Consider the following 11,117-nt stretch of genomic DNA (forward strand, 5'->3'; position numbering starts at 1 on the left):
CCTTCGGTATACATCGGGCCTATCCCATACTACCAAGAACCTTGAACGCAAGAGCTCGCAGAATCTAAACCGCTGTCAGCTATCCGTCTCACTCATGTGGAACCATGGCTTAGCTCACCTCGGCCTTTTGTGTCCCTCCCAAATCCTTGAATACCTCTCCAACCGCTCTTCCTTTGGCATCTCTCACTGCACCCAATCTGTTCCCGGCGAAACCTGCAAGGTGACAACGTGTCAGCTATGATCTCTATGTAGTAGGGTCGAGCTACTTACCTCCTGCCACAGCGCCTGGAATGTTCGCTACGATGTAACCGATCGCAGCGCCTGATGCGCCACCGACCCATGACCACCAAGGTCTGACATGGGCTACTTCAGGTGCGAGCCTGCACACGGGTCACCCTGTCAGCCGACCGTTCTTATCCATCATAACGCTTTAGCGGAGAACGACTTACATTTCTTCAAACACATCTCCAAAGACACCGTGTGCATCAGGTCTAGCACCTCCGTGTCCTCCTGCACTCGCACCACCAAAGCTACCAGCCGATTGACTCTTCTCACCATCTGCCGCACTGCTCGTTCCAGTCGCATTTGCATTCTGGAAAAATTGTGCGAAATTGGCGAAAAAGTTTCCGGAAGCTTGTTCTTGTTCGTACTCTGATGCGTTGTCCTCTGTGAATGCTGATTGGGGTCTTGAGCGGAAGAGCGAGTCGTACTCTGCTCGTCGGGCAGGATCGGATAGGACGTAATACGCATCAGAGACGACTTGCTGTGAGTTGAGAAGATAATGTAATGATCAGTGTTATGCTCTGACAGTACGAAGCTGGAATATCGAATTGAGTAGCGGTCCTAAGGGGGAAGAAGGGGGGATATGTCCAGAGAACATCTGAATTGTGATGAATGTGTCTGTATCTACGCCCCACTCACGAATCGCTCAGTAGCCTTTCGTCTATCTTGAGGAGTCGCGGTACCGGGTAATCGATCAGGATGCGTTCTCAGTGATTCCTTCTTGTACGCGGTACGGATCTCGTCGCTGTGTGTTTAATGACGGAAGGCAATAGTCAGTGTATTGCTTCGACTAAAGTAGGGAGGAGGGCAGTGTAGGGATGGACATACGCAGTGGCCGTAGGGGAGACATTCTGTTTTAGAGAATAGAATGTTAGTACTTCGGTATTGTATTGCTTTCGAATAGACAACTTGAGGAGGACGTACGAGGATGCTGTAGTACTGCGAAGGGAAAGAGGTATAAATCAGCGAGCTGCAACTGGACTTCCAGCCATTTTTCAGCTCACTTGGGGTAACGTAGATGCCATGATGGTAGAGTAGATATGCTTGAAGACAGATGAACAGGTATTTGATTGTAAGAGTGATATAACAAAGTGGAGATGAGGATGTGGACAGTTGTTTGACAGCGCACCCGATGACGTTTTGAGTGGCAACTGCAGTGATATGGGAGAAGCCACGTGGAGTGACGGAGCTGCCGGTTGATCTCCGCGGTTCTTGCCACCAGCTGGGTCGATATCGACGATTCTCTGTATTTTCAATTGAACTAGTACTTCAGCTCTGTCTGACTCGTGACGAGCTCGCCTACCACCTCGACAAGTAGAAGGATCTATCAGCAGCACTACTTAATCTCCCTCCGCACTTCCCATCGGAATCCTGTTTAAGACCCGGACTCACTTGCCATGTCAGACCACGACATGTCCCTTACACCCATCTCGCCCGAAGTCGAACCTGTCGCCTCGACCTCTATTCAACTTTCCTTCTCGTCGGGTAAAGGTGGAGCATGGGACGATCGAGAGTTGATAAACGCTGCGAACGCGGCTATGAAGGAGTTTCACGTGAGTAACTCTGCCCCTTGTCCCCTCGTGCTTGTGGACAAGGTGTACCTCCTTTTCGTTCACGGTTTGTTGGTGCTGACGAGTATGCTGTACATTTTCCAGACACACCATCCTGGACCGGGAAGCTGGTTAGATAAAGCGACTGCTGCGAAAGCCGCTGGGAGACCTTTACCCGGCGGGGACGATTATGGTACAGCGTGAGTTCGACAACTATCCTCGCTCGCTTGGCCCAAGCTCGTTATCAGGTGATCATGTTACTGATACACCTTCTTCATATCTCATCTAGTTGGTATTCCGCCTCATCCGCCTCTGCTTCAACCTCCCAACCGCAACCACAACCACCATCTAAAAAACGAAAAACACAGAAATCCAAACCTGTCATAACATCAAGTAATATCCCCAATCCGTACGCTACGACCTCTAACACCCCAGCCCAAGGGAGAGCTACTTCTCCCACTTATGCGCCCACATCGCCTCGGGCTGCGGGTGCTGGATCTGGTGTGCAGGTCGGACATGACGAAGAAGGGTTCTACGATGCGAATGGGAATGGAGAAGGATACGAGGAGGAAGATCCAAATTGGGGACAGGAAGACGAGGAAGATGAGGACGAGGATGATGGCTGGGATATAGAGGATTATACCTATCCTCAAGGAGAACAAACTTCCACTGCCAATGCCAGTGGCGCTGCTGCTGCTGTTGGTGCAGGATCGGGAGTAGGACCATCTCTTTCGGTTCAACCTTCGAGCAACGTGTCAAGGGACGACGCGTTGGGATATGCCATGACGGCGCAGTATTGGGCAGGATACTGGATGGGTATAGCTCAAGCACGGGGAGAGTCGTCAGCACAACCGACACAGTCACAATCACACTCCCAAGCGGCGGCCGTTGAACCAACGACAACGGCAACGACAGAAAGAGATATTAACGAATCCGCTCGAGGAGCGAACGTGTTCGTAACGAAGAAGCAACATAGTAAGATCAACGGATTACGAAGGTAGTGAACATCAATTCATGCATATGTATGACAGATTTAGCCGAGCACTCTTCCGATACTGTTTTTGACCATGCCCCCGACCAATTGTCCACCTATGCCACCGAATCCGAATCCGAGGAGATTACCACTTGACGCAACGCCTGATGCCCAGCGTTTCTGAGAATCGCGGTCTGCATAGCTGTGCGAGGTACAGGTCAGCTGATTGCCTCAGAATAATTCGAAATGGATAGCTGGACAAAGAATTGAATACCACTGCGTGCCGCAGCACTTCATGCGGATAAGGTGGCAGATAACCACTCACGTGAAGCCGAGCACATTGGAGAGGTTGAACACCAACGCGAGAAGCACGATAGGGAGGAAACTATGATCCATCTGTTAGCTGTATGTCGAGCTGCTACCGCCTTGAAACAACCTACGAGATGTTGAATTTGAGAAGGGACACGATCATCAATGCCACCCATCCTACGGGATACGCATAGAGCGCGATCTACGCGAAGGTCAGCTTACATACCCAACTGCAACGAGTTCTGAAGCTTCCTAGGCTTACCCAAAACATCCTAGGTGGAAATGGAATGTCAGCATAGGTCATCACGAGGGCACAGAAGCGCTTGACTCACTTCGCATCGATAGGGTTGGCAGGTCTCGAGGGCTATTTAAACAAGGAAAGGTTGTCAGCTGTTACATCTTCGCCCACTTTATGGGAGCTCACATCTCTCGATTCGAACACCCAAGAACTCTCTCCCTCTTCATCTACCTCGTTCCAATACCGTAATCCGACTAAGGTTCGTCCGGCGACGTTCTATAAGCACGTCAGCATCTGGGACCAGTGGTCTAGGTCATACAGTCGCGATTGGGTCTGGCTCTCAGTGATAACATGAACTTGTCGACGAGACGACGAGTGCGAAGTGATGATGACCTACTCTTGTGTTCCAGAAGTCTAAGGAGAGGAGAACAACCACCACCACGATCTACGATGGATGTCAGCTTTCATACTAGAACTCCTCCAGCGAAGCGGATAGCTCACGCTTAGGACATAGTTGTCGGTGACTGTAACAAGACGGTCAGCTCGTCCATCCCTAGCGGACAACAACAGTAGTCCAGTGTAGAAGTATAAAGACTGTGAGGGCTACAGAGGAAGGAAATGGGCGTTGGGGAGAGACAGAAGCTACACTCACATAATCCGCAAAGTACATAGACGGCAATCGCTGCGCTTCTGAACAGATAGAGAAAAGCGAGTGACATCGGATGACTTGACTGCTTCAAGATCCCTCGCTACCATCGCACTTGTCAGCTACACTATCCTTACCTCCTTATTGCGCAGTGAGAACGCTCACAATACCACCTTCCTCGGCATTTCCTATCCCACCACCACTAATCGCATTGGGACTGGAACCTTGACCAGGGGTCAAAACGACAGGTGGGGCAGTGCGACCAGAAGGTGCAGCTCCGATATTCCCTTGTGGAAGAGAAGGGAGTTCTTCATCCGGCTCTATCGTTCCAGAGAGAAGAGGTGCGGAGGATGCCATGGCCGTAGTGTATCAAGCGCTGTTGTTAGCGGTACTGAGAAGTTGCTAGGTGATGCGAAGAAAAGAAAGGAGGTTTAGAAGTGGTAGATTGTCGTGACGCGTGGTTTGTGGGTTGGGTGAGGGAGAGAGTGGAGGTAGAGACAAACATTTGTTTTTGTCCAGTGAAGCTTTGTTAGTTGCAGTGAGACCTCGAGTGTATAGCTATATCACTCGACACGAAATGATGCACGCGGACCATAGTGGACAGGAGACTGAGATCATGCTATGCATATGCGAGAAAGAAAAAATACAACAGAACACTTGGAAGTTTAATACACCTCTTACACTGCTTATTCCTCTACTACGACACCCGCGGTAGGTCCAACATCATTCCCCTTCAAAGCTTTGATCCCAGATGCAATCTCTCTACATTTGCTATCGAACAGAGCACGATCAAGCGGTCAGCTATATCCTTTCTGTTCGGTACTCGAGCTGAGTTCTGCATACTCACGCTCTGAGTCTGTCTGTCTGTGCTCTTCTTTCAGCCAGTTCTTTCTCCATCATAAGGAGTAACGTCGCTTCGCTCTGTACGCCGCGTAGTTGGTTCGAAGCTACCATCATATGAGCAGCGAGGTTGGACAGATGTTGTACATACTACCGACCAGACAATGAGTCAGCTCAGTTTCGAGAGACTAGAAAGCAAAGATGTGACTTACTTGATCTCCTTCATCCCCCCAACCTGCCATCAGAAGCTCATTCGGTGTTCGTGCCGTATTCGTGAGCGTATCAAGGAGGAGTAAGACAGTATGGAGGAAGGAATGTAAGAGTTTGGGAAGGGATTGTTGTGGTTCCATCTCTGGATCAAGGGGAAGGGGTAACCCTAATGATTGTGCGGTTGGGATAGTTGGTTCGGTCTGCACGAGAGACGATGGACAAGAATCAGCATCAGACTTGCATCCAATAAGGTGCAGCCCCGGTTATGGGATACACCTTCGCTCAAGATGCGAGGAATGGATATGATCTGATCCTTACTCACCGTATACATCGAACCGAAACACATCCATCTCCCATCTTCCTCTACCCAATCATTCCTCGGTCTGCCCAATATCCCCTCCAGCTCTTCCAGCTCCTTCCTCTCCTCTTCATTCAGCTCTACATTCATCCCATGTTCCTCTGTATCTACTGCTCTTGACTTTCCCTTGTCCTTGGAAGAACTTGAAGGGGGAAAGAAAGGTCGACCGGTCAGATGTTCGTATCGCTCTATATTTGATTGTGTGAACGACTGAAAGTATGGTGGTGGTGGAGGAAAGAGGGTGTTAGTGATTGGGAGAGCAGCATCTTGGTTCATCTTGGGCCGAGCGCACGAGAAAGAGGAGGTAGGGAGTGAATGTGATGATTGGAGAAAGGAGAGATGTGTGATGTGATCTGAGGAGTAAGTTAATGTTGTTGCAATTGCTGTCCGTCGGAACCGGATCTGCTTCAATGTGGCGGAATCAATTGCGAGTCCTGTTCTAGCGAAGATCCTGGTTAAGGTATGGATGCATGCTCGAGTATTGATGATGATGTATGTATATATGTATGTACAGTGTAAAGCATAGAGAACAGAGGCCCTAGTAGAGTATGAGAATGAGTAACATGAAGAGTCAGTGAACAGCGTAAGTAACGATTTGAGGAGGAGTACAAATGAAGCGGGATGGCGAGTAGTAGGATATCCAGGCTGGAGCAGAAGTGAAGCAATTTCAGTGATATTGTATAGGTCGTGGTCATCCGTTGAGGTTCCTCAAAGTTCGCTTTGGATCCCAGGATCCGAACTTGTCACTTGCCAGCTTGAACTTTCTAGTGGACGCCCTCTCGTAATCCGACGCGGACGAGGAAAGGTCCTCATCTTCGAGCTGTGCATCAGTCCACTCGTGGTCAGTAGGAAGGCTTGAGTCAGTATATATGACCAGTAAGTCCAGCTCACGTTGTCTTCGTAAGAAGAGTCTGAATCGGAGTCGAGGTCGCATTTGAAGAAATCGCTTGGAAGGGTCATTCGGGGATAACGATCGTCAGGAAGCTCGTCGGATGGCCTTGTTAAGGGTGCTTCCTTCTCTCGTTGATGTGTCGCATTGGATGGCTCGAGGGCGGGGGATCTAGACTTCACTCTCTTTCGTTTCTTGTTGGTGATCATGACTGAAGTGGTACTACTGGCTTCCTGGCTGCAATCGATCGCATCATTGATTGTTGCTTGTTCGCCAAGCTGCTGGATGACTTTTGCCTGCCGAACACATAAACCCTTCCATTGCGCATCTCTATATTCGAGGAGCCCGTTTGCAATCTGTTGCCCGTATAGATCCGAACGCTGCTGCCCGACCTTGTAGTTCAGTCGTGCCTTTTCTCGATCACGCTTTCTAAGCTCTTCTTCAAGCTTATCGATAGTTTCCTCGGCGTTGAAACTTCGACGAGCTCGAGCTTCTGCCAATGCCTTCCATATGCTAACGGCGTTCCTGAGCTGTTTGATCTCCTGCGCATGTAGCTTGTCCTTGTCCTCCTTTTCTTGTTGAAGATTTTCGATCCTGATCTGATCTTCCTTGAGTCGTTGTTGATTCTCTTCTAGCTCTCGTTGAACTTCCATGAGGATGTCGAAGGTGTCAGTCGGCTGGGATTCGTCATTTGTCGGATCTGTCGCCCGTTCGCAGTTCTCGGACGTCTCGTTGATAGGTGAAGAGGGTGGTGGAGTGAGATCGCTGATCGTCAATAACGGTTGGGCTTGGAGTCTATGCCCGGAAGAAAGCTCGGTTTTCTGATCGATAACGATGATGTCGGTGTTCGAGCGCTGTTTTGGTTGCATTTGTGATACGACTCGACACATGGACTGATGAGTAGCGGAGATGGCTGAAGGGGTTGGGAAGAAGGAAGGAAAGAAGAAGAGGGAGAGAAAGACATCAGTACTGTTAGGTGGCTACCTCCACCGCCACTCTGTCAGAGGGTCAGTGCGCTTACTGTACTCGAGTACAGTCAACCGGGATGATGCGTACATGCAAGAATTGGGTATATCTATGGTACAAAGTTACAAGGAGAACGAGACAGACACCAAAGCGTTCTAGAATGTGTATGATTTAGACCAAGAGCACAGAGTTGATGCAACCGTCGTTCTCGGGGTTGTTTGTGATTTGGGCGTATTCTAAGATAAGTCAGAGAAGTCAGAAGGGTACAATACGGGGAGTGTGAAAGAGTAACTCACTGGACCAGACGACCTTTCCTCCTGTGGTGACCATACCCAACTCGCTGACATTGACCTCCACGATCGTACCTTTCGTGAGCACACCGAGAGAGGTATATAATGGTGATTGAGGGTTCTTCTTGACACCAAGGATGGGGAGTTGGAAGGTGGTCTTGAGCTCGGCTGCAAGGTGGATCAGCTTGTATACGCAGGGGTAGGTGTGTATATAAAAGCTTACGGTGTGTAACGTTTGCCTTGGTCATACGCTATAGGGAGGTCAGCGATAGGCAATGGAGATATACCTAAGAGATGAAAAGACCTACTAAACCCATAGGTCGAATAAATCGCTACAGGATATATGGTATCAGCACGCAGTACACCAAAAATTGTGATGCTCAAGGACTTGGAACCCACTTCGAGCTTTACGGGCTTTCTTGTGAAACCCTCTCCAACAAACGTAGCCTTGTTGACCATTCTCTTCCAAGCCTTGCCCTTGTGTTTACCAGTCTTGATGACCTTGAACATCTCCTCTTCTGCGATACCCCTGACCTTGGGGAGGGGCACGGCGTATTTCGCAGCACGGTCTTTTCTTCTGTCTTTGACAGCTGATGAAAGAGCTTTGGCGTCCTGCAGATTGTGGTTGGAGCAAAGTCAGCTTGCAATCTCTTGACGGCAGGATCGATTCAGCTGACCTTTTGACCTTCTCTGTCCAAAAGATATGTGGGCAAAGCACCCTCCTTGACTGCTCCATCGTCCTTCTGCTTGACATTCCTCTCGTCGTGGGCTTTCAAGGTCTTCTTCATCTGGACCTTCTCGGCATGTCGTTTAGCATGATGGAGCTTGGCCTTGTGTCCGAACATCTTCTGAGCGTCCGCGGATGCCTTGTGGGCCTCACGAGCGGTTCGCTTTCGCCTAGGTACGGGGTGACAGGTCAGTATTGCCATGGCACGGTGGGGAGGCATTGCTGTGATATGACAAGGTGTAGTCAAGCAAGCACACTCACTTCTTCTCCTCATAATCCATTCGGCGACCATGTCGCTTCCGGTGCTCTGCCATGTACTCATTCTGCAGGATGGGTCAGTTCAACGAGGACGAGTAGTACTAAGAAAGGATCAACGGACCTGAGGCTATGGGCGGCGAAACGGGTCTTGTCAGCGATCATGTACCTCATCGTAGCTATACGGTGCAGCTTACCATTTTGACGGATCTTCACGGTCGTTAAGGATGAGGGGAAATAGATAGTCAAGAGGATAACAAGAGGTTTTAGGTTGATGAAGTAGGATATGCAGATAAGATGAAGGATTGATTCTGGTGATTGTTGGCGCGGGTGGAGGAAGATTCAAAATTTATGATTGATCCCGGTTATAGCTTAATTCTCAGTCCGCAAAGATTTATTTTCTGATTCTTGTAAACATACATGTCTCCTAGCAGCGGTGTGATTTACAGACAACCACAAGCATATCAAATCATCACAACAGTCAAGCAAGATGGGTCTCTCTGAGCGCAAGGTCAAGCGTAAGTATGCAACGAGGTGTGCCGCCCAAGTCGAGACACGAGCTGATCACCTTCTGTTCGCTCTCCCCCAATAACAGAACGTATCGGTCTTGATCCTCGAAATCTTACATGGTCCGATGACAAGAACCGATTCTCCTACAAACACATGACTGCATTGGGATGGTCCGACAAAGCAGGTCTGGGCAACGACCTCGCTGGTAACCCCAACCACATTGCCGTTGTGAGAAAGACCGATAATGGAGGTATTGGTATGGCCCGAGCGAAGAAGGATGGTGACGACTTTGCTGCTGGAGCTGGACAAGCTGGACAAGGGTTGGAAGAGGTTTTGAGGAGGCTAGCTGCGAGTGCTAGCGCTAGTCCGAGTCCTGCGCCTTCGCCTGCACCTGCTGAACCACAGGAGGATAGAACGTTGGTTAGAAATCGTATCGCGTGAGTTCAGCTGTCATCCCACAGTACATCAAACACGGAACACAGCTGACTTACTATCGAACGTGTTCAGATCACGACAGAAGCATTTGCAAGCGAAACGAATGGCATCTTCTTCTCCTGCAGCTCTTGCGGAAATCCTTGGTGTCCCACTTTCCTCCCTCACACCAACTCCTGCATCTCCATCACCTCTCGCATCTCCGTCATCTACACCTCAACCTGAATCACAACCTGAAGCTTCGACATCACGCGGTACCGAATCTGAACGAACTGCCGATGAAACCGTCACCAAATCTACACTTTCCGTTTCTGACTATTTCAGACAGAAGATGAGAGAGAAGATGCTCGCTCGTCAAGCTGCATCAGGGTCCGGGTCAGCTGTCAAGTTGGAAGATTTGCCCGAAAGCAGTCTGGAACGAATGACTGAGAGCGTGAAGAAACCTATCGGCGGATCTGCTTGGGAAGGCGAAAAGGTCAAATTTGAAGAGAACGATGATGTCAAGGTGGAATTCAACCCGACTGAAGACACAGTGGCTCTTGCTCCGCCTGAGGATCCGAAAGCGGCCAAAAAGGCAAGGAAAGAGGCGAAGAAGTTGGCTAAACAGGTCAAGCAGGAGCCTGACGTGGAAGTCAAACGGGAACCTGACGTGGAGGTCAAGCAAGAACCGATCCATGATAACATAACGGAAGCCGCCGAGGTCCTATCACATTTCGAACATGCCGGTGAGCCGATGAGCGAGAAAGACAAGAAACGAGCAGAGAAGGAGGAGAAGCGAAAGCGAAAAGAAGAGAAGAAAGCGAAGAAGGTGGAGGTCAAGACTGAGGATGATGGCAAGAAACGTAAGCGGGATGACGATGAGGGTTCTGAGGAGGATATCAAGAAGGTGAAGAAGGAGGAGGGTGTCGACGGTGAGGTCAAGAAGGTGAAGAAGGAGAAGTCAAAGGACAAGAAAGAGAAGAAGGATAAGAAGAAGAGTGCATAGGTTGTTGGTCAGCGACGGCAGCGTGGGATGCGTGGGGGTTACTTTGCATTTTTGGAAGCATTATGGGCCGTTCTTGTTGTTATATACTCTGTCGATGCATCTGGTATTACTGGGCACATCCGGGTACACCTCTGATCACCTCGTTATCAGCGACCAACGAACGGCCGTCATTGGTTAGTGCACCTATCAAAGCACACGAAGTCAAGCACACCGTTCAAACGTGATAACTTGCGCCCAGCACCAAGACCTCGTACACAGATAGAGGGACTGCCACACGGATATCTTGCGAATCTGACAATTCGCGCCTCCCATCGTTAAGCCTTAGTAAGATAGGCGAGAGCTATGTACTACTGGCGACTTTCGATGGATGGCATGACAAAAACGACATGCTGGAAGAACCTTGCAAGGGGAGGGTCGTTAGATGGGGCAGGAGCGAAACGTTGACGATGGGCAGGAGCGAAAGACTTCTTGTGGGACACAGATATGAACACACACATCCTTGGCAAAATGAAGTGCTGAATTGTCAAGCTGGCAGAATCATATGCGTGTCAGGCATGTTCGTGAGACTACTGTGAAATGGTAACTCATGGTGTAATGTCCCTGGGTAGGACCGACGATATGAGAAAGTATGAAGCTCATCTCAAGCATGAAAGAGCG

At 49.6% G+C, this 11,117-nt stretch overlaps 7 protein-coding genes across 7 annotated transcripts; 2 read left to right on the forward strand and 5 right to left on the reverse strand.

Moving 5' to 3' along the window:
* Positions 1–19: 19 nt before the first annotated feature.
* Positions 20–1,307, reverse strand: CI109_102086 (uncharacterized protein; the record flags this gene model as incomplete). Its single annotated transcript, XM_032007626.1, has 8 exons — positions 20–64; positions 119–213; positions 271–380; positions 450–763; positions 922–1,027; positions 1,111–1,133; positions 1,207–1,221; positions 1,287–1,307. 8 exons carry the CDS (start codon positions 1,305–1,307, stop codon positions 20–22), a joined length of 729 nt encoding a protein of 242 aa, XP_031858064.1.
* A 372-nt stretch (positions 1,308–1,679) lies between these two features.
* Positions 1,680–2,833, forward strand: CI109_102087 (uncharacterized protein; the record flags this gene model as incomplete). Its single annotated transcript, XM_032007625.2, has 3 exons — positions 1,680–1,835; positions 1,938–2,032; positions 2,122–2,833. The coding sequence occupies 3 exons, from the start codon at positions 1,680–1,682 to the stop codon at positions 2,831–2,833; spliced, it is 963 nt and encodes a 320-aa protein (XP_031858063.2).
* Positions 2,834–2,865: 32 nt separating this feature from the next.
* On the reverse strand, positions 2,866–4,355 carry CI109_102088 (uncharacterized protein; the record flags this gene model as incomplete). The annotated part of the gene is made up of 10 exons (XM_032007624.1): positions 2,866–3,007; positions 3,131–3,190; positions 3,246–3,316; positions 3,377–3,386; positions 3,447–3,478; positions 3,539–3,628; positions 3,750–3,797; positions 3,854–3,876; positions 4,005–4,101; positions 4,164–4,355. The coding sequence occupies 10 exons, from the start codon at positions 4,353–4,355 to the stop codon at positions 2,866–2,868; spliced, it is 765 nt and encodes a 254-aa protein (XP_031858062.1).
* A 329-nt stretch (positions 4,356–4,684) lies between these two features.
* Positions 4,685–5,682, reverse strand: CI109_102089 (uncharacterized protein; the record flags this gene model as incomplete). The annotated part of the gene is made up of 4 exons (XM_032007623.1): positions 4,685–4,769; positions 4,846–4,988; positions 5,051–5,248; positions 5,371–5,682. 4 exons carry the CDS (start codon positions 5,680–5,682, stop codon positions 4,685–4,687), a joined length of 738 nt encoding a protein of 245 aa, XP_031858061.1.
* A 415-nt stretch (positions 5,683–6,097) lies between these two features.
* CI109_102090 (uncharacterized protein) lies at positions 6,098–7,353 on the reverse strand (the record flags this gene model as incomplete). Its single annotated transcript, XM_032007622.2, has 3 exons — positions 6,098–6,226; positions 6,298–7,208; positions 7,317–7,353. The coding sequence occupies 3 exons, from the start codon at positions 7,351–7,353 to the stop codon at positions 6,098–6,100; spliced, it is 1,077 nt and encodes a 358-aa protein (XP_031858060.2).
* Positions 7,354–7,432: 79 nt separating this feature from the next.
* CI109_102091 (ribosome biogenesis protein NSA2) lies at positions 7,433–8,733 on the reverse strand (the record flags this gene model as incomplete). The annotated part of the gene is made up of 9 exons (XM_032007621.1): positions 7,433–7,497; positions 7,558–7,719; positions 7,775–7,802; positions 7,860–7,883; positions 7,951–8,163; positions 8,229–8,448; positions 8,540–8,601; positions 8,658–8,663; positions 8,731–8,733. 9 exons carry the CDS (start codon positions 8,731–8,733, stop codon positions 7,433–7,435), a joined length of 783 nt encoding a protein of 260 aa, XP_031858059.1.
* Positions 8,734–9,023: 290 nt separating this feature from the next.
* Positions 9,024–10,460, forward strand: CI109_102092 (uncharacterized protein; the record flags this gene model as incomplete). Its single annotated transcript, XM_032007620.1, has 3 exons — positions 9,024–9,051; positions 9,129–9,480; positions 9,551–10,460. 3 exons carry the CDS (start codon positions 9,024–9,026, stop codon positions 10,458–10,460), a joined length of 1,290 nt encoding a protein of 429 aa, XP_031858058.1.
* Between the last annotated feature and the right edge of the window lie 657 nt (positions 10,461–11,117).

The sequence above is a fragment of the Kwoniella shandongensis genome, chromosome 4 (genome assembly GCF_008629635.2).
Source record: "Kwoniella shandongensis chromosome 4, complete sequence".
NCBI lineage: Eukaryota > Fungi > Basidiomycota > Tremellomycetes > Tremellales > Cryptococcaceae > Kwoniella > Kwoniella shandongensis.